This window comes from Brachyistius frenatus, unplaced genomic scaffold, assembly GCF_029030835.1.
Source record: "Brachyistius frenatus isolate BFR_SWC_R1_liver_20210118 unplaced genomic scaffold, ASM2903083v1 Contig_109, whole genome shotgun sequence".
NCBI classification, from domain to species: domain Eukaryota; kingdom Metazoa; phylum Chordata; class Actinopteri; family Embiotocidae; genus Brachyistius; species Brachyistius frenatus.
Window position 1 is genome coordinate 85,371 of NW_027210708.1, and position 26,437 is coordinate 111,807.

At 42.0% G+C, this 26,437-nt stretch overlaps 3 protein-coding genes across 4 annotated transcripts in view; all 3 read right to left on the reverse strand.

The window, feature by feature from the left end:
- Positions 1 to 16,006, reverse strand: part of nectin3a (nectin cell adhesion molecule 3a) — a 31,503-nt gene extending 15,497 nt beyond the window's left edge. For both annotated transcript variants that reach the window (XM_069712346.1, XM_069712345.1), the window contains exon 1: positions 15,833 to 16,006. In XM_069712346.1, coding sequence (XP_069568447.1) covers positions 15,833 to 15,920 — 88 coding nt within the window. In that variant the 5' untranslated portion in view covers positions 15,921 to 16,006. The remainder of the gene's footprint in view (positions 1 to 15,832) is intronic.
- Positions 1 to 26,437, reverse strand: part of apbb1 (amyloid beta (A4) precursor protein-binding, family B, member 1 (Fe65)) — a 146,785-nt gene that overhangs the window by 81,347 nt on the left and 39,001 nt on the right. The window lies entirely within an intron of this gene.
- Positions 21,815 to 24,592, reverse strand: LOC138628977 (diablo IAP-binding mitochondrial protein-like). The gene is made up of 6 exons (XM_069712406.1): positions 24,528 to 24,592; positions 24,010 to 24,130; positions 23,800 to 23,922; positions 23,029 to 23,139; positions 22,684 to 22,780; positions 21,815 to 22,323 (listed from the first exon to the last, which is right to left on the reverse strand). The coding sequence occupies exons 1-6, from the start codon at positions 24,569 to 24,571 to the stop codon at positions 22,115 to 22,117; spliced, it is 705 nt and encodes a 234-aa protein (XP_069568507.1). The 5' UTR covers positions 24,572 to 24,592; the 3' UTR covers positions 21,815 to 22,114.

Here is a 26,437-nt window from a genome sequence, read left to right on the forward strand (position 1 = left end):
AACAGCAGCACATCATTGTTGCAGCTATAATCAAACTGGAAGAATGGATTTCTTAGGGACAGCGTTACTTCATTGGATGAAGAGATTACAGTTTTTGTTCTCCGGTGTCTCACAGTGGAAGAAAATGATTTCAATCTAGACTCAATTGTCTAGAGCAGCACGTTTCCGCTCCTCCACTATGGCTGCAATAACGACACAGACGAATGTATTATCACCAGACGAGATTCAAATTCACAGAACAGTGGCTGAGATGTCCCAATCAGGAATGAATACGAAGAAAATTACTGGAGTACTGATCAGTGTTAACGCTGGGAAATAGGACATAAGCACATACTCAAAGGGTAACTACGTTTTCCTGCAATGACACACAGTTCGCGAGATTATATGTAAATTAATAGTGTTGACTTATTGGACATGTGCTGTTCCCATCAATATTTCCTGGTGTTAACAGTGCGTACGGCCAATACCAATGCTCTTCCAATGGTCACAGTAACAGCCATTTGTTTCATACATGTTTTTTTTCCTGAGGCTGAAAACACACCAGACTTCTTCTGATTCACTCTGAGTGCTCTGCTTTCCCTCTTAATAAGCAACACACCTTCACCGCAGGACACTCAGACTGTCCCTCTTGCTAATTATCAGAGCACCTTTTAAGCGAGCAAGAAAAAAAAAAAAAAAAAAAAAAAAACCTCTGGAAGGAGATGAAACAAAACAAGCAACTTGACGGTTTTCATCCTTCTTTTTATGAGGCCCTTAATTTGACTTGAGGCCCACCACAGGTTTTTTTGGAATGGCTTCATGGATGCATCATGTAAAGTTGGCCTGGAACACACCAAAAACCATCACACTCTGAAGAAGAAATCAACACTAAAGGAAGAGTGATTATATGTTAATGTTCAACATGTGGAAGGACAGTAAGTTGTGTGCGTTGCTGGAAAGAAATTGCTTTACATGAGAATCGCCGTTCTTATTTTCCACAGTTCTAAATCGGCTCACAGATGCTGCAAATGTATTTGTATTTGTGCGCTGACATGAACTGTAAAAATAGGTGGAAATCTACTTACTCCACCCTTTAATAACTTTAAAAACGTAAACAAAAAAGATGCACACACACTGATACTGACAGGCTCTGTTAATCACAAAATGAGCCCCGTCAAGACCAGTTCACGGTCTGTTATGTTTCATTTGCGGCTCACTGGTCAAACAACAGGAATCGTTTTTTTGTTTTTTTTACACAGTGCACCTGAAAAGAAGTCAAAACACAGTATTCCTCTTTCTGTTTACGGAATGTAGAACGGTCTCGATTCGAGATTTAATTCTGAATTGAATCGCGACACAAACAATCAGCATCGGACCGTGTTCCTGCCAAAGATTTCCACCCTTAGTAATCAGCACATCACAGTTGACAGATGTGCTTCTGGGTTGTAGCAAAACAAACAAAAACATCCAGCTCACTCAAGCTAACCTGAAATAAATCCTAAATTACAGGTTATGCGCTGAATGGGAGAAAAAAAAACTTTCCTAAATCAGTTTTTTTCAAGAATAATCTCATAAATGAGTCATTAAAAGAAAACCTGTATGTTTATTTTAAGAGGCTCTACAAAGATTAACAATCCTGCTTAAGACTGAATTATAGAGCAAATCCTGTTTAAACCTTGTGAAAGGGTTTGTTTTATAGATAAAATATAAAATGATGATTTCATTCAAAATATTCAAACACTATGTCTCAGTTTTCTTAACACGATAGCAGTCAGAATAGGCTATATTGGGGAGCCATAAATTTCCACTTTGTACGTAGTCTCAGATGTGTATGGAGTAAAGCTTATAAAAGTGGTCCATTGGCTGGTATTTTGAGTCTTTGGCATGAATGTGAGCGGTAAGCCACAGCAATGCTATCTTGGTTTGTGAGGAATATAGCCAAGGAGGCTGAGGCTCCCTGTGCTCCATTACGTCCCCTGTAATTTCAGGGATTTTACTTACACACACACACACACACACACACACACACATGCACACCGTGTCTCTCTTCCAAAATAAGAAATAAGTGTGTGACCATGTGTGTAAGCATCAGGCATTTTGTTTGAATGGCTGCTGAGTCTTATTGTATGTTGCATTGTGTTTCATGCTGGGTTATCATATTTGGTCTGTCCTGTTTGTTTGTTTTTCTCTCTGCTGATCCACATTTTCAAAATATTTTGCTTATGTTGCTGGCTTTGCTGCGTAAACTGATCTAGCTATGCTACGTATTCAGGCATATAGCCCATTACCTTCATCAAATAAATCAGCTTGCCTTGGTTGTCATCCACTTGAAAAGTCACTTGGGAAAGTCACTTTGGAATAGTATCCCATTTCCTCACAATAATTCAGCCCACCGTTGAATCGTGACCTGGTCTAAAAAAAAAAAAAGAAAAAAAAAAAGAGAAAAGGCCCTGCAGTGCATGTGTTAGTGTGTGTTTGCACTCCTTCTGTCAGAGTCCTCTCGGTGTACCACATGGTGTGAGGCAGAATCAGGGTCAGAGTCGTGTGGGTTTTGCATTCTCCACTCCACGGTCATCTGAGCTGACGCGACAGCTGTTTGTCGTCACCTTACAAGAGCGACTCCGTCGTTTTGCTCGGATAAAAAAAAAAAAACGTGACAAAATTATACCGCAGCAAGCGCAAGCTTGACAGTGAGGACTCGATTTACAAACTATCTACAAGTGGACCAAGAATGGTGAAGGCAGGCTGATAAAAATCCTCCTGCAACACAGGTTGTCCAAGTAGTAAACCAACATGCCTGGCATGCGTGACATTGTATTGATGCATGCAGACACGTGTCTTAGACCAGACCTCTCCCCAACATACTCCACATACTGCAGCTACCTGACACGACACTCCAACTGCTACCGGTCCTAGTTTGTCTGTCTCAGTGTGTCAGCTCTCAGGCCTGTTAAAGCATACAAAGAAACTAGACCCCATCCATGCTATGTTCTGTTTGTTTTACGGTAAGCGTTTGGAAATAAGAAGGAGAGGAGGGAGAGAAAGAGGAGGTGTGGGGGGGTGAAGGGGAAGGGTGTTTAAAGAGGACTCCACCCTTACCATGAGGGTAGGAGAGACAGATGGCCTCTGCATGGGATACCTACAGCCAGGAGGAGAGTGGGGAAACTTGGCACTGTGAGCCACAACCATGACGAAAACAGCCAGGCCTCACAAACTAGAGCACCGTGACATATTATCTAAAATACTGCAGGCAAATGAAATGTAAGCAGTGCGTTAAACAAAGCTGTCATACAGTTTCATCAACAACAACAAAATAAGCATACTGCTGCAGAGCTGAGGCACCTCAGGAGTGTCACTACTTTCATTAGTGGTTATCCGTCTTATCCAGTAAACCAACAAGGTTCAGATTTTTTAAGAGGATGCACTGGAAAAATTACAATGTGCTGGCCTTCTTTGTTCTATGTCAGTTTGAATACTTTGAAAATCACTTAGTGAACTCTTAATGGGAGACCTTTCTTCCCACAGAATAGGAAGATCCCTGGCCTACATTGAACGAAGAGAAACAGGCTGCACTTTTGCCCCCTTTTCCTCGAGAAAATCCAAGGAAAGAATGAACTCATGGGAAGGATATGCTTGCTCTTTGAAGAAATGCTTCATATTTGTTTCTTTCCCTCCTGACATCACTAATTGCGACAAGCTGCTCGAGAGACGCAAGGGTAAATCAAAACCTTCCGCTTTAACTGGCGACCGGCTAAAACCTTCCACGTCGGCCGTTTGACGAGCCAAAATCTCCACCTACCCAGACCTGACCCAGCTTCGGCCCTGACCTCCCCAGAGGAGGCTGTCTCCTGGCTTGAAATCCTCCCAGTGAAGCCTGCAGTGCGTGTCAGAGCAGTGTGAGACAAGGGAGACCCACGGCCAGACACATTCGCAAGCAGCAACAAAATAGACAATATGTCATGTTCATGTAGACAAACTCCATGCATAGATTATCATGTCAAACGGCACTCGGAGGGACTGATCTGAAGACCTCACAGGAGAAGAATGCAGACATGAGATCGGTGCAGGAGGGAGTGTGGTTTAGGACTAACGCAAGAGGAAACTCTGGAGTTTACCAGAGAATGAATGAGGACACAAAGTAAGAATTAGGGCAGTTATTGAGACGAAGTACAGGCGGGAGATGGACAGAATAAAAAAGACTGGAGCAACAGTGAACTGTGTAAGGACATAAAAATGACACTGGGCAGGGTCAATTATTGTCTACACAAACTATATTATATCAGTACAAAATAGGCCACAATAGTTTGACAGATTAGTCAAAAAGCAGTTATATGATTCATTGGATTTACTGGTGATGTACAGACATTTCTTCTAAAGGGTAATTTGAAACATACTACACTGTATATTGTTTATAATAACAAGCATTGTTTGTACCGTATTCTCACCAAAAGATTTAGGAACATGGCAAAGTTCAACAAGACATGTGAAAACACATGCTTAGACGATCACAGACCAGACCACAGTTTAGACATATCATCGTTCCTTTATTTATAGCTGTAATGTCAGTAATGATCCGTCACTGTCCAGATATGATCACATCATGATAACGTGTACAACCATGAATGTCACTGTTGAACCATTTAATTTATTCTCCCACTTAAGTTTGGCAAACCTTGAAGATAAACCAAGCGGCAACCAAGGGTGGCATTGACCAAGGGTGGCATTGACCAAGGGTGGCGTCGACCAACGGTGTAGTCAATAGCTGTGAAGCCTCGGATTTTGGTTGTCACCATCTAGCTATTTTGGAGCCAGAAGAGACCGTATTTGGACGAGCTGGGAGGAACAAGCGATGGAGCTGACTCAATCTGATTAAGAGCCTGAGGACACTACACCCTCTCACCAATAGCGGAAACCTGAGTGCACCAGAGACCTGTCAATCAAACAAACACACCCCCAAAAACTTCTGTATACAGTCAGTGGGTTGAACCAAAATTGGAGCAATAAACCAGAATTATCCTTGAAATAGAAATGAAATACAAAAATGTGCGACTTCCCACTAAATTGTGGAACGTCACAAAAGATTTTAAGGCGGTCTGTCAAAAGTGGACAAAATATTTGTGAGTCCTCTCTTAAAAAAAACACAATACGCCCAAAATCAGTGGTCTCACCTCCAATGTGTTGGCAAATGACCTGGAGTGCACTAGACCCAGCCTAGTCCTCACTCTCTTCCCTGGTTCAGTCATTTTCAAGTGTGTGTAGGAGGTAGGCAGTGTGTCATTATTGTTTAATGAGTGCAGTAATTCATACTCTTTACAACCACTAAAGTCCCTCAATCTACTATAGGCCGATGGAAACACTAGCACACTTTTAAACCTTCATCTAATTATCAAGGTCACAAAAAAATGTTAATTAAATTGCATTTGAAAGTTCATTTGCAAACTCTGCCAACCTCACAAAATGGCACCCAATGTCTAAATGGGCTTAAGCCAACAGCAGTAACAGTTCCTGAGCCCTCTATATATACAAGCGCAATCAAACTTAAAGAAAGAAAAACTTGAGAAGGGCATTTGATAGACAGCTTACCATTGCTTATGTGCTTCAGCATCCATCAGTGGGAAAATGAACAAACAAAACAAAAAAAATATCAAACAGTTTGGATTTTGTATTCTACTTGGGAACTTAATTACTGGATCTTCTACCGGAGTCTGCATTTGAGAGGCATCTATGTCTCTTAACGCAGAAGATGCAATGAAGTCAATAGGCAGTGTAGAGCCATTTGTTTGGCATCGTTAGCTTCTAAAGCGGTGGTCAGGGGAAAGAGCCCATCAGACAACGCCTGTATGCCGAACACACGCCCACATTTTTGTGAGACCTATAACTCCGTCTCAATCAGTTAGAAACAGGATGGGCCAACTGGTGAATTGCCTGTTTTATAGCGTGCCTTTATCGTAAGAAATATTTGTGCAGCGCGATGAAAACATTAGTCCCTACACCAGCTCTAATCTACCCCTTCCTTCCTAGCATTGTATCCAGTGAGGGTGTGAGGCGTATTCAGTGGGCTAATTCATGGTGGAGACAAACACCGGCTGACGGGCCTTTAAAACGGACCAGACGGGCCTCTTTCACATGTCACCGTCCTCTTCAAAACCTTTTTCTCTGTGCTCCCCCGTACCAATGTGGACTTGCATGGCCTTCTCACCCAAGTCACATTTGATTAAAGATCCGTGCTTAAAAGTAAAAGATCAATAGTGTGGACATACAGAGCGTCATGACAGGAGGGGGTTGTGGTATTTAACTATGGACGCACAATGCTATAGGCCCTGAGATGGGCAGTGATGTTATTTTTACATGTTGTTTTTTTCTACGTGGTGTGTGAATGAGAAACTTTATTTGGGAGGCTTTCTTTTTAAAGAGGTCATGTTGGTTTCAGTATATGACACCTCTGACATGTAGATGCTAATAGCAACCGTACCGCACACCAAAATGGAGGAAGCAGACTGGTTCATCACACGTACGAACAGCTCACCAAGTGCATCGTTACAGTTACTTTTCTTTTTTAGAAATTTTTTTTTTTTTTTTTTTTTTTACATTCTCTTGTTTCAAGGTATTTAGTAAGTGTCTACAGTGGTGTTTTATAGGTGACTTAGTAACTGTTTAATTGATCCCAGTAAATGATTTACAGTGTTTGTTAAAATCGACAACGAAGCCAAACAAAGACATCTTCGACCAGCTAGTGATCGTTACAACTAAAACCCTCCACATTAGCCTCCGTAATAATAAAAGATGTGCTCAAGTTTTCCACACAGCCGTTACATCTGTGACTTCCCACCTCTAGTCCTCCCAACCAGCTGAAAATAGCAGCCTGCTAAACAATGCTCAAGTGTAAACCCAGCAATGAACCATGCAAATACACATATAGGCAGATTAGACTGGAGCCCACGATTTGCTTTCAGACACGTTTCCACCACATCTACACGTCACTATCCTTGGAAAATGACTGCAGTTTCCTCATGAACAATATACAAACAAAACTCCATTTGTATTCATTAGGACAGAAACAGATCCAGCCCTTACTTTACAGAGAAGAGAGAATGTGTTCTGTACTCATCACAGACTTCACTGCCCTTGACTGGGTCTAAATGGGCTACTGTACTTTCACTAGGCCAATCTAACATAATGGAAACACAGTTTCCCACATGCCACAGAGACCCCAGAGGGAATTAGATTGTTTTTCTTTCAATGATTCTCATGATTGTCCAATGTTAGCTTTCTTGTATGACGGCCATTTCTGCCAACAACCAGAAACAACATATTATTTTTACAAGGGATTTACATGATGCCAGTGAATGTCACATGTAAGGTACACACTGAGCAGATGGTACCACCGGATGTGCAGAGATTTGTATTATGTATTAATGGAACAAAGATATCGATAAGAAAATGGTGGGTATAAAGTCTGCTCAGATACACAATTTTATTGTCGTGTACCACTTAACCAAGATAAATTGTATGCGAAAATGTACTTAACAATCAATCTGATTGCGATTCATCCACAAAAATCTACCAAAACAGTTTCATATTTCCTTAAAGAGCAGTGTTTAGGATTTTGGGACGTCTAGCGATGATGTTGCAGATTGTAAATAACTGAACACCGCTCGACTTACTCTTCGCTTATAAGCGTGTAAAAGAACCTACATTGTGTGTGAAACCCATGAAAACTTTGTCCCTTCTGCACAACTGTAGAAACATGGTGATGCAAGTAGGGATCTGCTCCCTGTGTAGAAAGGCTCGATCTAAGGCAACAAAAACACAACGATTTTTAGTTTCTGGTGATTATTTACTAATGAAAACATAATTATGAATATTTCATTAAGTCCTACACATTGAACCTTTAAATGTTATATAATTACATATTTGACATTGAACTAACAGTTGCAGCAAACTAAATTCAGCCACTGTATTTTTAAAGAACTAACTGATCTAAATATTGATGTTGATGAGCTTAAAATGTGGATATGATATGTTTGAGTTGTTAGAACTTCAGAAACACCAAGTCCACCTTCCTGCTTCTTTTCCTTCACAATCATTGGTCAGACACCAAACTGACTAAATACTTCAGGTGCAAACCACAAAACTGCAACATTCACTTTTTGACTCTGACGTGGAGGATCTTGGTTGTATTTCCTAACCCTCTCTTACACACATTTTCTATTGAAAAATTTTCCGTTTTTATTCACATTCATACACTAATGTTTACTTGCATGTGCAGCGAAACGCTCGCATCTTAGAGCTCAGCTAAGCTACGGTACAGAAGAGCATCGTACTGCAAAACCATCAGGCTGAGGTGGACGAGGCGCTGCGCAGCAGTCCAGAGTACAGAAGACGAAGAGGAGGATTTCAAATGGCTTTTAGCAGGCACCAATTCATTTAAATATAACAACATTTTTATTGTATAACATATTGTCCAAATACATAACTTACAACAATTATGCAGACTAATCCAGGCATTGTCAGTAGTGACAAAATGTAAGCCACACCAGTGATTTTGTCCGGAGTTAAATGTTTTTAATAAACTATAGATATGTCTTCAATTAGTCTACATTCAGGATTGTTTTTATTCATGACGGTTTTTCCACTTTTTCAAGCATTGTCAAGATAAACGGCAACTCCTTTCATCGATACAATATTTTCTCCTCTTGAAGTGTGTACAGCACTATCACTAAAGGAATCTGCTTTGGACTTTCTCGGGTAATCAGCATCACAATACTGCATGTCAGCAATCGCCACAGTCACAGCAGCCGGAGGAAGTAAAGCAATCCAACAGAACCCTGCCTCTGTACTGTGTACATCCAGTGGTCAATAAAAACAGTAAGTAGTTTGGTCAGTGTGGCATTTCCCGAGCTTCATCCTGGTCAGAGGGAGTTTGTTTTCCCAAAACACCCACTTTTCCCGGCACATACTCTCACCCTTCTCGAGCAGATTAAAGCTGTACTCCTGATTTACTGGTACCACCCACTTTGAACAGAGAGAACAGGGAGATTTAGGTGCCTGGTCACTCTGAAAAAGCACAGCTGACTGAGGCACATACGTAGTAACCTCACAGAAAGACAGGAATACGTGTAGCTATAACAACATGCCTGAAGCAAAACATTTAGCCTGCTATGCCTGCCTACGATGACATCATATCACCTTACATACTGCACAACTATGTCTACACTTCAATTGAATGGGAATACTGACAGCCCCGCTTTGCAGTGTTCTATATATTCCCCACCAACATCTGTTAAGTCCACAGAAATTCGATTTGCTAAAGAAAACTAGACTCAAAAAAAGTCAGCAGGAGAACATCCAAATGCACTTTTTCCAGGAATCAGATTACATGTCTGGTTTGACGTAGTGTTCCGAAAACACGAAGCTCTCACTTGGATGCAAAAGACAAATATTTTGAACCCATAAAGGCAGCAGTACCCCATTTATTGCCAGTCTAACGGGTCTGGGTTGTAGAGACACAAGGCCTTTAAACTGCCCTCCTTCTTAAAATGTAATCCAATCTGTACAATATCTGATATTCTAACAGTCGTTTAAGCCCTAAATGGAACTGGCCATTTGATTTGTTGGGAACCTTTTCACAATCCAAGTAGAAGAAAACGAAATAGCAACCCCGTACAACGACAACGTTTATCAGAAGTGAACGGTAATCTATGAGTCGTCCCGAGTGACAGAGCAGCTCAGCAGTTGTAAAAAAAAAAAAAACAGACAGTATACAGATATGTTCCTCTTTTCTTCATCGATATTAAACCGTGATAAAAACCTGGGGTCTATTTGGTCTATTTTTCCAGAGCTTTGATCAAGATGGGCAAATTTATTCGGATTAACAGACTGTTTGGAAATGAAGAGAGGATCTAAAATTCAAACAGAAGCAGGGAAACTTAAGTAAGGGTTGAGGGGGTTGCGTGGACGTGGGATCATTAATACACCATCAGTGATGGCAGGGCAATACAGAATAATTTGGCTGGAAAAAAAAAGCAGGGACACAGTTGTGTCCTAATCAAGTCTATAAAGCAACATATTTGCGTCTTGGAGCTGGAGGTCTTTCTTTCCGTGGATTTCAGTTCTTGATGTTATCTGACAAACATAGAGGGTGGTTGGAGGAACCTGGAAAACCTGGGCTTCAAATCTGAAAAAAAGTCAACATGAAATCCAACAATGTCTTAGCCTGTTATTTTGTCAATGGCTAATAGACTGTTTAAAGCATATGAATGTTCCCAGTTGAAATACAGCAATCTTAAATCTCCGCCCAAAGTAATGGAAGAAATAGTTTTAGTCCATTATTGTAAATAATGCATGCAGTGAACATTTCCTGCTCACTTGTGGTTTTGAACCTGTGATCCAAGTCCAATGCTTTCTGTGTTTTCACTGCTTATATGTCACAGATGACCAATGTCTGTTGATGGAATAATTAGACACAGAGTGAATATTAACTCAAGTTTTTAGGATGATGAATAACACAGCCTTTGATAAAAGCCAGAATTGCGTTTGATTGACTTGCTGAAATTGTCCATATATCTTGAACACAATGTCTATTTTCATTCTCTGTGCAGATCACGGGTTTGAATTGAAGATAAACACTGCACTGGAGGCCTCGGAAGGAGCATGTAGGTGGGTGTAATACTGACGATACATCCAGGGTGGACACAGTCAGCAGATATGGGATGTGGGCAGGTGTGGCGAGTCTTCGTATTTGCTACAGCACGTCAGAATTCTTTGTGCGCGGCCAGATGAGACAACACTGCAGATAGCTTACTCTCTAAAGTCCGCACTGCCCAGTATTTGACTGGTGGGTGTTAATAATCTCCCACTTGGGTGGTAGGGGGTGTGTCAGCGCACACAACTGACTGTGTGCCCATCCCACAGCTGAAAAAAAGTGAAACAAATAAGAATGCATGGGGAAACAGAGCCACACCTGTTTCCCATAACCTCTGCGCTCCTCTCCTGGGGGATTCAGTTGCTGACTGTGCACATCCTGCCTACGTATACCTCTTTAATATGGACTGTAAAGCCACAGTACGTCCAAGTGACCCCAACCTCAGTCACACAGTGTGATCTACTCTTTCAAGGGAAAAACCCTCCTGAAAACAGCAGGCAAAAACAGTTGAAAAAGTTCCCCTCTGTTCATTCACAGTTGGTAATTAACCACGGAAATATCTGGAAGCATTTATACAGACCAGTTTCCTACGAGTCTGTGATGGAATCAGTCAATTCCTGTCTATCTGAGATTTACTCAGTAGACAAAAGACATACTAGCTAAAACAGTGAAAATAGCACAGCTAATATTAGCATTTCCTACCCTTTTTTTTTTTTTATCAATTTTCCCCTTTTCCTCCCAATTTTGAATGGCTAATTACTCACGCACTGGGGTAACTCCCAATGTTGGTCCGTGGAGGAAATAGACTTAAAACAATAAATGCCACCAGAACCGTTGTGATTGGCTCATGAAACCAGACGGTTGGATTAAGGGTTTTAATTAGCTTGATTCTATATTTGAGCCATTAAAATTATACCCCACGAAAATGGTTTTCGATTTCCCTAACCTGTCTGTGACCCTCAGCTAAAAGCCCATTTACTTCTACAAAAGATGCAAATCTTGAAAAGACAGATCAGAAATATTGAAGCTCGCATGTTGTATAAAAACAGATTTCCATTCCTTTTTTTTTTTTTTTTTTTTTTTTTGTGAATGGAAACACTGTGAAAACAACCTATCAACAGAATAACGCACACAGCCCCGTATTCAGCAACTATGCCTGTAAACAAGTCGTTTGGAGTTTATGATGTCACAAACTCGCACTCCTCAGCATGGCCAAATGTGGGCTTCGGTGAAACCCAGTTTGTGGAATAAAACACTAAGCGGTCATTCGGCCACGGAGCTATCCAACAACAAGATAGAAGAAAACTTGTGCTTTGCCTGGGCGTGTGTCGCATAGTGATGTCAATGCAGCTTAAAGAAACAGACACAAAGCCGTCTGTTCTGTCTGGAGAGCTCCAGAGAAAAGCTTCAGCGGGGAGATGGAAAACTATATTGAGGTGTTTTTAGGTACTTAACACCACAAACATATCTTGCGGATAGCGAGACTGCAAATACAACAGAGGGAAAATGTGTAAAATGTGAAACCTTTAAGTTTAACTAGCAAATGCTAATTTTTTTTTCTTAAAAGCTCTTAGAGCTCTTAAAAGCTGTTAGAAAACAGTACCCACCTCAGGGATAAATGTGCAGTGCATTTTGGTGAGCTAGCTACTATGTATGGGTCGAGCACTGTGTATGTAGGAATCACAACGTACAGTGGTTGTTTGTATGGTAATGTGGGTAAATGTCACTCAGTGTAATTGTGTAGCTCAGTGATGTGTTTTTAGTGCTCTTTGGTAAACAACAGAGAAATCAGCTGTATTAGGTTTTGGCTACTCATAAAAATACTGTTTTACAGAATCAGCCATTGTTGCATTTGGTCTCATCATTGGACTTGTTGACAACAAGAAAAATATATAATATCTTTAACATTGTCCTACAAAGGCATAAGAGTATAAATGGTTATATCTGACTAAATCCTGAGTAAAATACGGCGTCTGCAAGACTGAGGACAGGGCATCTCGATTGCCATCTACAGAACCCTTATTATAACATCCGTGTTAAACAGTATCTTTTAATCAGGGTAATTCAGGTTAGTGCAGGCAATCCCAATCAACAACTTACTGCAGTGTAAGAGATTTTGTCTTTGTTGTTTTTTTAATTATCCTTCTTACAGACAAGTTCAAGGATGAGCTAAACCTGGGCTTTACAGCTCTGAATTCACTAATGGACCACCAGGGAGCTGCTTGCCATTAACAGCCTCTGACAGTCAGTCACATCTGTCTCGGAAAAAGGAAGCAAAGGGTGGAGTCAACAGAAGCTGGGGACCACAGCCTGCTCCATGAACCCCACACACACAGCCTCCACGTCCCACAACAAAGCCACACACTCATCTGCTGATGGCCTTCCTTCAAAAAGAAAACACTGCGTGCATTTAATGTGATTAGGACTGTTCACTCAGCTGCTTCACAACCGAGGTTTATGATCAAATAAGGAGGATCAGATGAATACGACAGCTGCGATCCGCAGATGTGCGTCCAAACGCTCAAATTTACTTTAAAGCCCGTCTTTGCATATAATTCAGACAACAAATAACCAGTGTGCATACTTAACATCAACCATCAGTGAAACTTGGGCCTATACAGATATTTTTAGTCAGTAGATCACTTGTCAAGTTTACCAAGTCATATTTTTAAGGGAACATTCACTGTTTAAAGAAGACTGACTGGGAAAACTGTAGACATAACAAGTGATGTAAAATTCCTTGTGACAAAAGAAAAGCCAGCAAGGTTTGTGTGTACCTTTAAATCAAGCTTTCCCCCCAACATAAGGTTTTGACCTGATCTGCCCGATGCCATGTGGTGGTGACAAAGCTACAGCTCTTCTAATTACATTCCCAATGACAAACTTACTTCTCTTGGCTCCATCATGCTGTCAATTAATGAGCACTGAAGCACATTAACCGCTATAAGCTCCAAATCTGCTCAGTCAGTGCACTGCTTTTTCAAATCTATTTCTGTTTTGACTCTGTAATTTAGGTGGCTCCATTACTACATTATTTATTTATATTGTGAATCATGCCGCCCCAAAAGAAGGAACCACAAAACGATGGTCTTCAATTACAGACCTCACAGCCTGTAGCCACGCCTTGAATGAATCCCCTCCCCACAAACCCGTCTACACAACGGGGAATCTGAAAGTGACACAGTTAAGAAAACTGACATCGAAAGTGTTTTTGTTTTTTTTCCCCCACAAAGTCCCCTGCGCACTTGTAAGCCTGCACTCAAAAAACAAAGCACACAAGTCTCCTTTCCACACGCGACATCAAAACTAACCTTTTGCTGGCTTGTTTGTCCTCTGTTAATAGTAAGCAAATGTAGCTGGAAATTTGCATACACATGGGTCCAAGCAAGCACGCTGGGAGGCTGCACAGATGAAACTGCAACAGTACGTTGTTTATCAGTTCCCTGTGATGATTTATGAACCAGTGTTTTGTGGGCACAGACAAAAAAAAAAAAAAAAAGTATGTTATGAAGAGGACTCAGTAAAAGCATGTGTTGAAAGTGTGTGTGTGTGTGTGTGTGTGTGTGTGTGTGTGTGTGTGTGTGTGTGTGTGTGTGTGTGTGTGTGTGTGTGTGTGTGTGTGTGTGTGTGTGTGTGTGTGTCAGCACGAAAGATAAGACTGGTGGCAGCTGTAAAGACACTACAAACTAGAGCTCGACTGATGAATCTGCAGTCACTATATCAGCAGATATTCTTATCACTGATGCCAGAAAATTTCATCCGACATGGCTTCTCAGATGTCAATATCTTCTTGGGTTTTTTTCCTCTTTTAGTCGGAACAGACAGTTTCATAGACCGAGCACTTACACAAGAAATTATTGATGAATCAATAATTACAAAATAAGGGCTAGTTGCAGCATTATACATAAAGGTATCGGGAAATAGCAGCTTTAAAAAAAAATTAAAAAAAGATCACGTGTGGGAGTATGCTACATATTACAATTAGCCATGCAGGAAAAAAAGGTTTTCTTTTTTTTTTTTTTTCTAGAAACAGTAACTACAGGTGCATATTAGGAAAAGCTGTTATTATCCTTGAATTTAGGGAAACAAACGGTGCATTCCTGAGTAGTATTTACTTTAGTATCCACTCGTGTTTGTCCCCCTCTTTTGTGTAAAGGGGGGGGTCTGTCAGGGATCGTAATCCCAGCTCAGGGCTGGGATACTGCAAAGCTCTCCAGCTGCTCCACCCGGGCACGTCAGGGACTGGAAGGTGCTCTGGCTGGCATGCGGCCCGACAGCAGGTCAATACTTCCAGAGACTCGGCGACTGCAGTGCCTCTCTTGAAATATGTCTTAATTTCCCCCTGCCACCCCTTCACGCCCAAAGCGGAGGAGTCTGCGCTGCATCTCTCCCCCCCCCCCCGCCCCTCCTGTATCACAGCGGTTACCCCCACCCCACCTCCACCCCACCTCCTCCATTTGTGACCAACCACTTGGCAAACTTTTCACAAAGGAGCTCCTCTTTGCTCACCATAAGTGACACCCACATTACTCCATCGCGTTTCTATTTTTGCTCACCGCGAACCGGCGCTGCTGCTCGATGGGTTTGCAGCCATCACGGAGGGAGACGAAGCAGCCGGTACTTCTCTGTCTGTCCCTCTGTCTCTCTGTCTCTGTCTCACACAAACACACACTCCCTGAATGATGTTAGCTCAGTCACGCGGTGACATATTGGAAGTAACGTTTGCCAGAAAGTGTGTACGCAGAAATCCCCCCCCAAAAAAACCTGGAGTTACCTCCCGGACTCATTGGGAGCCGAAACTATAAATGACTTCGCTTCATAACGAGGAAGTCGCTCTGTTCGGTTTAAAGATATCGATTCTTTAACGAGTTATATTCAAATGGGAAAAGTCAAGACGAGGTCCAGCTAACGGTCAACCGACGCCGGCAGCTACTTCCCAAACCACCGTAACGGTAACGTGAAAGAGGGGGGGGGGGCGAGCTGCAGACAAGACGAGGAGCAGCCCGCTTAAGCTTAGCCTAGCTGGGTTTGAACGAGCCCAGTCCAACACGACAACCGGACCGGCTTCGGCGTGCGTTAACGACGGACCCTCCGAGCGGCGCCGCCGCAACTTCTTGCCCCCAAAAGTATAGCCCCGCGGAGGTGTGTGGAGGGAGGGAGGGAGGTGGGGGGGAATAATAATAATAAATGACGGAACAGTTCACTCACCCGTAAGTCCGTACAAGGTGAAAATGGATGTTAAAAGTCGCAGTCCGTTCGATGGCGAAGTCCCCCTGCGCGGTGCTCTTTTCTCCATGGTTTCTGTGTGTGTGTGCGCAGCGGCGCTCTCCGGTCCGTCCTCCTGCTCTCTCTCTAACTCTCTCTAACTCTCTCTCTCTCTCTTTCTCTGGCTGCCTCGCGCTCCTGGGGAGCTGCTCTCCATAGCGACCGATCCGCGTGGGCTGTACCACTTCTGCAGGACAACAAACAGAAACACACGTAAACCTACGTACGCACGCACGCACATGGTCCCCCCCCCCCACCTCCTATCGCCACTGGTATCAGGGGCGGAAGAAGTTTTCAGACACTTCGGTGAAAGTACTGCAATAACGTGTATGTTGTATTTTATACTGAGCACTTTTTTTTTTAACTACTTTATTTCATGTTGGTGAGTTTAATCTGCAGCTGTGTATGATATTCTATAAGATAAACCTAGATGGCATCACTGTCCTGCGAGCTCCGTTTTCAGCATTGTGATGATACATCTTCAGCAAATCCAAATGTTTTTAATTCAATTATTTATTTCAAGATGTGGTAGAAATGTTCTCAAATTGAATCCTTTAGTATTAGAAGCCGCCAAAAATCAACACAATTGGAGATACGTTATTTTCACTGGATAAGACAAATGTGAACATTTGTAATCTTAAAAGTAACTAACTAAAGCTGTCGGACAAAATGTAGTCAAGTAAAAAGAATAGTATTTGTCTCTGACAAATGGTGGAGTTAATGTATAAAGCTGCATGAAATAGAAAACTTTGAATAATTTTATACATTTTATATACTTCAGTAAATGAACTTACATTCCACCTCTGCCATATATGACTTAATTTCTAGTAAGTTTATTCACAATCTTGAGGTCCTCAGTATTTGGTGGAATCAGCTTTTGCCTCTCAAACAGCACCAGTTCCTCTTTTTAAGGTATTTGCACGATCTTGTGATCCTCTGTGGATTAAAGCTGTCTCAGCATCCTCTGCCTCATTGTGTAATTTCACACTGACTCCCTAATGTTGATATCAGGGCTCTGTGGGGGCCGCACCATCTGTTGCAGGGCTCCTTCTTGCTTTTGTCGTTGATAGTGGCTGTATGTTTGCTCTTTTAGTCATGCCGCAGCATGAATTTGGGTGTAATCTCATGCTTCTCCGGTTGTATTAAACATGTAAAATGCTTTGAGAGTTTGCACAGTACTGGACATCATTCTGCAACAGGTCATTCTGCATAATGTGCCATGTAAGGGTATTTGTTGGTATTGTAGTAACAGTAGTTGTAGTATAAGGAGTCACAATCATTTTCACACTCATGATTTAAGACATAAAAAAAGAGGATGAAAAATATTTACTTGCTACTAAACCTTTTAATTGGAGAGGACTTTTCCTGCTGGACAGAGACCAGGCTCCATTAGCAGTTGGACAAAGTGGACCCAAAGGCTTGAGGTGGCTTCAGCATATTAATATTCTGATTTGTTAATCATTTTTTAAATAACTGTTTGCAAATGTAATTTGGAGTTTAAAAAAAATTGCTTCATCAAGTTATTTCTAGCAAATGCTTACACATTTTACAGAAAGCAATATAAGGATATTATATAACTCACATGGCGATTATAGAAGTGGGAGTTTTTTTTCTCTTTCTCTTAAAAATAATAAAATGAAAGTGAAATTGTAATTGAATCTGTGGGGAATTCCCTCGTTCCAAAGGCATTTGAACTTGTGAAAACAGGCATTAGTTGCACACAAAACTGCAATAAAGACATTTATTGCACAAACAACTGTTTACTTTTCAAGCCTGATTATCATCTTCAGAGCAGCAAATGAGCAGATAAAGGCTCATCATGGTGCTTGAGGAGACCTTTATCTGCTTTTGGCAGGTCCCATGGGTGTTGTGGGGATCATACCAGCAGCCCACTGGTTACACTGCAGTCTCTCACCACCAGGCCCGGCCTATTTATAGATCACATTTTCATATGCAGAGCTCGAATTGTAAACTGATATAAATGCTGCTTTCCTCATCACTTCATGACCATTCTTGTGAAATAAAATGAAAATGTACATATTTTTTTAGTCTATTTACCACATGTGGTAAAATGGAAGAACTTGTATAGGTAAAGAAAAAAAAGAAAAAAAGCAACAAAAGAGAAATAGGATTATTTTTGTACCATTAATCAGGCCTACTGGAATCTTCATCTAAATTTGTAATTAAATACCCTGCGAATCTAATGATGATAGTCGCTAATAGTTGTGCTAGAAATTAGGTTGGGGAACATATTTTACTGACAATAATGTGTAACCAGTGTTATAAAACTATTCTAACTCTGGGGAAAACAAGGAAGTGAATGTGAAAGTTAATATAAACCCCAGGAGGTCAGCTGCTGAAGGACAAAGTAAACGCGTGAGAGGAAAGTGCTGAAAAATACTGTGACTACTCCGTCCTAAAACAAAGTGGCAATGAAACACTCCTGCATTGTTCCTTTCTTTGAGATAATTACAGCTTTTACACATTCAGGAATCCGTCGTTGTGTGCAGCACGGTGCTATTATCATACACTGAAGCTTGAACTGATAAACCTGCTTCCTCAGCAGTTTCAGGCAGACATCATATTTATTCGTCGAAGATAAGCAAAAATGTTCGTTTCAATGTGGCTCCCTCACGTTGAAGCCGCTGCTTTCATTCTGCGGTGACGTCTGCATGAGCCTTGACTCCTCAACGGGAGACGTGAACTCTGCAGGGAGCCTCCATCTCCTGCAAAATGTTAACCACCCCCCCACCCTCTCCCCTCTCCCAGCACTACAGCTCAGCTTCACTGTGATTAAAGCATGACCCATGATGTGTCACTACACTATACACCCTGCTTTTATACCCTCTGGTGGTTTATTTATATCCTCAAAGAGCTATAAATCCCCCCAGGTGAAAGTGCTGCCCTTTTCATCAATCAATCTCCCCTCCTGGGTCACTTTGCATTGGAACAGTAAACTTAGTGCAGTGAGGTGAATCGTGTCTTTATGAGACGATAATTCACTTCTTATTCTGTCCCACCCAACATTTAATGTGTTAATGATATCAAGAGTGAAACAGTTTCAGTGAGGCTTATTTCAGACCACTGGCATATGAAATACATAACGCTACCGGATGCTCAAACAGCCCCCTCAACGGCTCTTGATAGTTTATGAGCATTTATGGCCCATGACCTTTGTAATTGTGGTTACTTCATTAACGTTTCATGCAGCGAAAATACCTCTCGGTAAGCGCCATTACATTTTCTTCCAGGCAGGCCAGGCTGCACTGGCACCACCTCTCCTGTGACCAGTGGGTGCACATCCACAACACGGGCTGTCTGGGACATTTGGTTTTACAGTCTGTGAAAACAGCCTTTGTTAAACACAACATTCCTCACTAGTCACATTGGTGAGCCAGTCCTTGCACACCTCCAAACCCCCGTCCCCCGCACCCGCCCCCCCACCACGCCCCCTCCAACCACACTCACAGTCCCATCCCCTGCCAAGGCTTGAGCATCTAAGGGAGAGGTCACCTCACTGCTGACGCTACACACTGGTGTTTGCAGCTCCACATAGGTCTTCCCTATAATGAGCTCCCCCTGTCATGACCCTCAGCAGTACACACTGACCTTTGAAGGGTATACATGCAGACAATTAGGAGCGAACCTGTTACAGAGCATGTTCACCTGACTGACGGAGTAAAGCTACATAGCATAGACTTGGTGATACACTTGCAGGTACGTGTCCATATATTTGAAATGCTACTTTAGTTTTTCCAGTTGTTGATTTACTCCCAAAACACACAAACAAGTGGGAACAGAAAGTGCCAACGTTTGGAGTTCAAACGAATCTAAATTCATGCAGAATCGTCCTGTACTGTCTGTGCACACACTGGTTTAGAAAAATGTCACATGCAAAAGCAGGCGTCAGAGTATGCTGTACAGACACATTAATGAATTCTCTAACAATCTGGGGCTCCCAGTTTAATTACAGCCATGAACACCAAACAAAACAATACTGGTCAGATCGGGTGAAATAAAAGTAAAATATGGGTATACATCTGCCATGCTGCAGATGCAATAAATGGAAGAACTGCAGAAGTAGAAAATGAAAATGTGCAGCAGTTGGTTTGGATCGCCATCTGCTGGAATAAAGCTTCAAAACAAAGGCAAGTTCTATTTTAGCAGAATAACTTTGTGATTTACTGTCTGAAATTCTAAATTTGATTTGATTTTGAAAGTTGGTCCAAAGTAAAGTTGCCCCCTCTCCACATGTACGTGAGGTCACTGTGCATTCATCTCACTTTCAGGTTCAACCAAATCTCAGCCTTCATCACTTAGCAACTTCCTGAAAGCAAAACTATCCGATTATTGTAGAGTCATTCAAGTTTTCCATTTTACGTCTTCTAAAAACATCCCAACCCCTCCAGTTGTCCGTGCTGCCGGGGGGAGGATGGGGGGGGGTGGCCCAGTTTGTTTTGTGTTCTATGACCGTGCGGACAGATGTGATGCTGTAGATGAAGTGATGACAGCGAAGGAGGAGGAGAAGGGGGGAGGTGGGGGGTTGAGAAAAGGCCTAAAAGCTCGACAGGGGAGAGTGAGGACACGGATAATTTGCAGTGAAGGTAAAGCTGCTGAGTGAAAAACAGAGATACAAACAACGAGCAATGCAACCCTGTTTTTAAAGATGGTCTTAAATATACGAGCGGGAATCTGTGGATAGTTCAACTGCACCAACGAGAAATGTCGTACCTCCCAAACACTGTCACTTTGCCAATTGTGTGGGCCGGTTTATTGTGTTTACAAAGTGGCTTCTGGTCATTTTGGGAAACAGAATAGGTGACCACGGGAAAACAGAACAATCACACTGACAGTCAGAACAAGCGTGAAAAAATATGGTTTACAACAACTCTCATCCTATGAAATTCATGTGAGTGGACACACTGTTCCCTCCAATTTCATCATAAATCAAATGTTTTTCCGGTTTTTTTGGGGATCAACACAATGTTACAAAAAAACCCAAAAGAAACAGAGGAACACAATAGCCCACTTTGGAGCTGGCGGACCAAGTTTGGCCCGAAACCCTCTTTGCTTTGTCCCACCATGACATTTGAACAGCTTGTGCTTATTCTCTATATTTATAAGTGCTGTAAAATCCCAACTGGAATGAATCATACATTCTGTGCAGCTAAACAGTACCTTGTGTCCGTTTAACGGTAATGTGGAGCACAGTGCTGTCAAGCTTCCCTATTAAAATACATTGGCCTACGTCTTATCTACGAAGTAAGGTGGTATTCTCCTGTGCTGTTAGTGATTCCTATAGTTTTTTCATTAGTCAGAAATTTTGTCTTAGATATTTCATATATATTTATATATATATATATATATATAAGAAATATCTAAGACAAAAAAAATGTTATAGTTTAAAAAACTATAGGAATATATATATATATATATTTTTTTTTATGAAATAGAATTTCATATTTGTTTTTCCCCCCAGCGTTCCTTTCAGATTATTTTTTGGCCCTTCACAGGAAAGAACTGGGGCAACTGTGCACTAAATCCTTAAAGCAGTGATTCCCAAACTATGGTAAGTGTACCACTGATGGTACGCGAGCTCCCCCTGGTGGTACTTGCTGATAGGCCTAACAACTGAACTCTTAACTGGCACAAGTCGAAGAAAATTGTCATTTCATTTCATTTTGATGTGACAATTTGTTAATTATTGAAATACTAAGTGGAAAGAGAAATAATTTTTTTGAAATGGCTACAAGGTTCATTTAAAGTTTTTAGAATAGGAAGTGGTGAGTGAGGAATTAGTTGGTACATATAGACTTTCATGGTTGGAAAAGTTTCCGAACCTATTCTTTAAGTAAACCAAAATGTCATCAGAACATTTGTAAGAAATTTGAATCCATCACAACAAATAAATTTGAAAAATTACAGTTTTGTTTTTACACTAGTCTTTATTACGTTGAATAATGACAACACAGAAATCTGGTGCTGGTTAGGTCACAAACCAACAAATAGTGGAAAGAGAACATAATCAGTTATCAAATAAATACTCTGACATGAGCAAATGCTTAAAAGGAGTTCCTGAATTATAGAAATATTCAAATTTGTTTGGATTTCCTTTGCAGCATTATTGATGCAAGCACATAAACTTAAACAACCCACAATGACTCAATTCCCAAAAGCAAAAAACATCGTTGCTACTTGTTGGTGTTTTTTTTGTGTGTTTTTTTTTTAGTCTTCTCTCAGATAAGCGTCAGGAATCTCTTCCTCATCATGACTGCTCCCTGAGGACGCAGCATATTGTGCCATCCTTTCCACCTCCATCACTTTGGTATCGGCCAACTTCTTGTCTGCATCTAGCGAGAGTTTCTGTGCCTCCTCCACCAGCGACCGGGCCACCTGAACGTTCATTCTTATCGTGACGGACGCATGGTCAGCTCCTGAAAACAAACGGATGCAAAACACGAAGTTCAAAGACTTGACACACCACCGCCTCGGGTTCAGACATTAGGCGAGGTCATTAAAGAGGCGCTCTTGTCCATCATCTCCATTTTGCTTGACACAAAGCCCCGCGGAGTGACGGCAAACGAGCCGCACGCTGTCCAAAGTGTAACGCTGACAGCAGCAGAATGGGAACGAACACAAACAGCAACACGCGAAGCACTTTTATTCATCATCACAAGAGCCCTGGAAAAAAAAAACAACAACCTGCCTCGACACTGCAAACCGTGACGCCCCGACCATTTTACCACGCAGCCAGTCGAGCCACGCTCGCCCACCGGACGTGATCTTTCACACACCTGATACGTACGCCGCCTCGGCTACCGTTTCACACAGTTTCACCGCGCTGACCCACGTCGACTCGAAACGCTTGAATTCCTCCTGTCTGTCGTTCACCTGTCAGGACAGAGAGAATCGTAAAAAAAAAAAAACCCGGGTCTGGACTCAAACGCACGCACACACACACACACACACACACACACACACACACACACACACACACACACACAACCCCCCGTTTCCTTGTAGGAACCCTACAAGGAAACGTCCCCGTCATATTTTTTTGTTTGTTTAAAAGAACTACACAAACCACTGAATGCTTTTTCTTGAATTATTTTTCACCGCAGACGACGACGTAAACTGACCTCGGCTCGCTGGCCAATGATCAACAGCCAGACCGAATCCTCCTCTGCTGCAGTCAGTTTTCCCAGAGAGGCCAGATATCGTTTTTGGAGGGCGATGAGAGTGTGCACGGCCTGTCGGCAAACACAGGGAAGGACACACGGCTTCCCTTTTAACAGCAAAGATCAATGACGGAGGCGGAGTAGCATATCGGGAGGATTTTTGTGTTTTGTCAACACTTGGCATCGATTACAGCTGTTCTGGTTAATGTTGCGGCAGATTATCTTTACTTTTCAGTCCCAACATGTTCCTGAAAATGTTTCACAATAAAAGCCTTGTTAAGAATTAAAGGGTTTCCGTCTACCGAAACACTTGAGGTCTTTTAATGTGAAACGGGTACCGCAAGTTTGTATGAACACGTGACGCTGTAAATTTAACAGAGGCAAATGGTCACGGATCCAAACGGGGTCAAATTGGTCGAAGCACCTCTTAAATGTCAATCTGACAGCTTTGACCAACTTTGTTTCTACTGGCTCTCCTGCAATTCACACGCTTCAGAGATCATTGGATCTTCAAACACCGCGAACACGTTATTTCCTCGGGAGGAGAAGAAATAAGCATCGCAGCGTGGCTCCGGCAGCACCCGGTGAATAACAAGACGGACCTGGAAAGGTGGAGATCGATCGACGGGGGGGGGGGGGGGGGGGGGACACCTTTGTGTCGGTTGGGGACGGTTGTTCACGATTCCCCTGCGACAAACCTCAAGCGTTTTACCTGAAGGTGTGAATACTTACTTTGGAGTAGTCGGTGATGGCGTCCGTGAGAGCCAACGTGGTCTGAGAGAGAAAAGTGCTCGAGCTGTCCGTTACCAGAGAGGCTGCTCTTCTGATCAGGGAGTCGCGGGAGAGCTCGTCCACCTGCGGGGACACAAACGCGCGCCCGTGATTGACCGCCCGTGCGCTTTGGATGGGGATGGAGGGGGTGGGGGTGGGGGGCTCGCTCACCTGTCTGAAAGGTACCGCACACAGCCCGCCGCCGCCGACGGCGAAGGACGCGACGGCCCTCCATCTCCCCGCCGCACGGACTGCGGGTTTTCTGCTGCTGAACAAAGTGCGAGCTGAAGTCCTGAACAAAACAAATCAACACTTTTAGTTGAAAAACAAGTCAAATCTGGCGACGAAAGCTCGAAGAGCCGGCAGACAAACGCGTTTACTCGCGTGCCGTTTCTTATTGAACGTCGTTGTAAAATGCTGTACATTTAAAAATGCTGATTTTTTTTTTTGTTTTTTTTTTGTTATCGTATATTTAAGGTAAACAAAAACAAGTTCAAGGTCCGATAACTTCCTGTTGTTGTTGTTGCTGACGCTTATCATCCAAAACATTGAAATGTTCGACGGCTTTCATTTTCACGGGACGCTTTTTTTTTTTTTTTAACGATGCGTGTTTATGTGAAAGAGTCCGTTTCTAACAGAATAACGTCGTTTGACTTAAAAAACAACAACAACAACAACAAACACTTTACCTGAGGAAACCGAGATACGCTGCCCACCTCCGGAGCGCGGCCATGTTGGTCCGTTACAATAAAATGTCCGTCTCATCGAGCAAAGGTTCCTTTGCTTTCTTCCTGATGTTTTATTGACGGTTGGCAAAAAAAAAAAAAAAAAATGCAAGTGCATTACCGTAATCCGCTAGGGTCGAATAAAACCGAACAAAATCAAATAAACACACAGGTATGTGAAACAAATAAATGCCGCCTCACTTCTATGACAATTAATCATGATCTTATCTTTTTGTTTGCAAAAGTGTTTCCATTTCAAATACTGTCCTGTATGTTTATTCCTGCAACTCTTACGAATCAGATTTGTTCTTTCTTAGTTTCTTTTTTTTTTTTTAAATGCTTTTCCTCAATCTCTGCCTTAATCTACATGTCTTTCTCACTTAAATGAACTGTTATGTAAATGCACAACTATGGAATGGAAATACCGCATTTCTTTGATGACTTCCTGCTAATCAAATTGTGACCATCTCTCTTGTGTTAGCAGACATAATGCAATTATTTTCACCACCTTAAACTCTGGAACAATTAATGCAATTCCAGTTTAAGTGATTTGTATTCTTTGAAACATCTGTACACATCTGTAGAAGTCAGTTATGAGTGACTGAACACTGCTGCCCTCTTGTGGTGGAATAGTGAAATATAATTTCAGCGACAACATCCAGCTAAACGCTCTGGTGTGTTCATTGGCAAATAAACAGATTTAGTTGGGTTTCGATCTGTCTCTCCTGTTTCCTCTCCCTGTGGAGGTTGTATTCTTCAGGACATCAAGCCCCAAATAAATCAAATCAAATAAAAGGTGAAACTCTTTAAGGGTTCAAATTTAAAATGCAGTGGTGCACATTTTTACAAGTCATGGGCACCGGAGCACAGACCGAATTCTCTTACACAACCTGAAGCCACCTACAGTGAAAGCAGACGTGTCATTTGTGTCTTTGTGTTTCATTTGCATTTTGTTGCAGTCGTTTAATGTCTCTGTGGGGCTTTTGCACATCTCTTCCCCTTGCATCTCTTTGTACGTAGTCCCTCAATTTAATTTTCCATGAAATTCTGGTCAACCTGGGTACACAGCTCAAATTCCTCACAAGCATTTTCATTTTAACTTCGAGGCATGTAAAGATGAAACGGCACCGTGCGAATTTTAGGGCGCTTAGATGGCCATCGAAATCTGCCCGTGACCACAGAGTGAAGAGGCAAATTTGGCAAAAATGTTCACAAAGACTCAAGGATGAACTGATTAGATTATGACGGTCAAAGGCAAAAGGTCAAGAATACAGTGACCTCCTGTACATCTGCTCGTCCCATTTTCACAGACGCAATATCTCCAGAGCGCCTCGAAGGAATCTCTTCACCTTGTTGTGCGATTCTGTTGTGAGGACCATACCAAGTACCCCGAGATGACTTGTGTTGTGATTTGGCGCAATAAAAAAACTTGAATTGAAACTTGAATTGAAATTCAGCACAAACGTTCACTTGGATGCACTGATTAGATTTCTGGGGTCAAAGATCAAAGTTCACTGCGAGCTCACGTCCATCTGTGCTCGTCCTGTAAACACAATATCTCAAAAATGCCTTTAGGGAATTTCTTCAAATTTGGTACAAGCCTTGATCTGGACTCAAGTTAACGTTTTAGGTCGATGTGACTGTGACCTCACCTCTGTTCCGTTAATATGAACACAATATCTCAGCAACGCCTCGAGAAATGTTTTCAAAAACTGGCACAAATGTCCCCTTGGACTCAAGGATGAATAGATTAGATTTTCAGAGGTCGGGTATAAACCTTGAAACTGTTTTTATTGTGAACATTTTTCATTTAGTTAGGATGAAGATTTGTGTGAAGCGTCCAGGATTTAGAATTTGAAGCTTCTCCTAAGTAA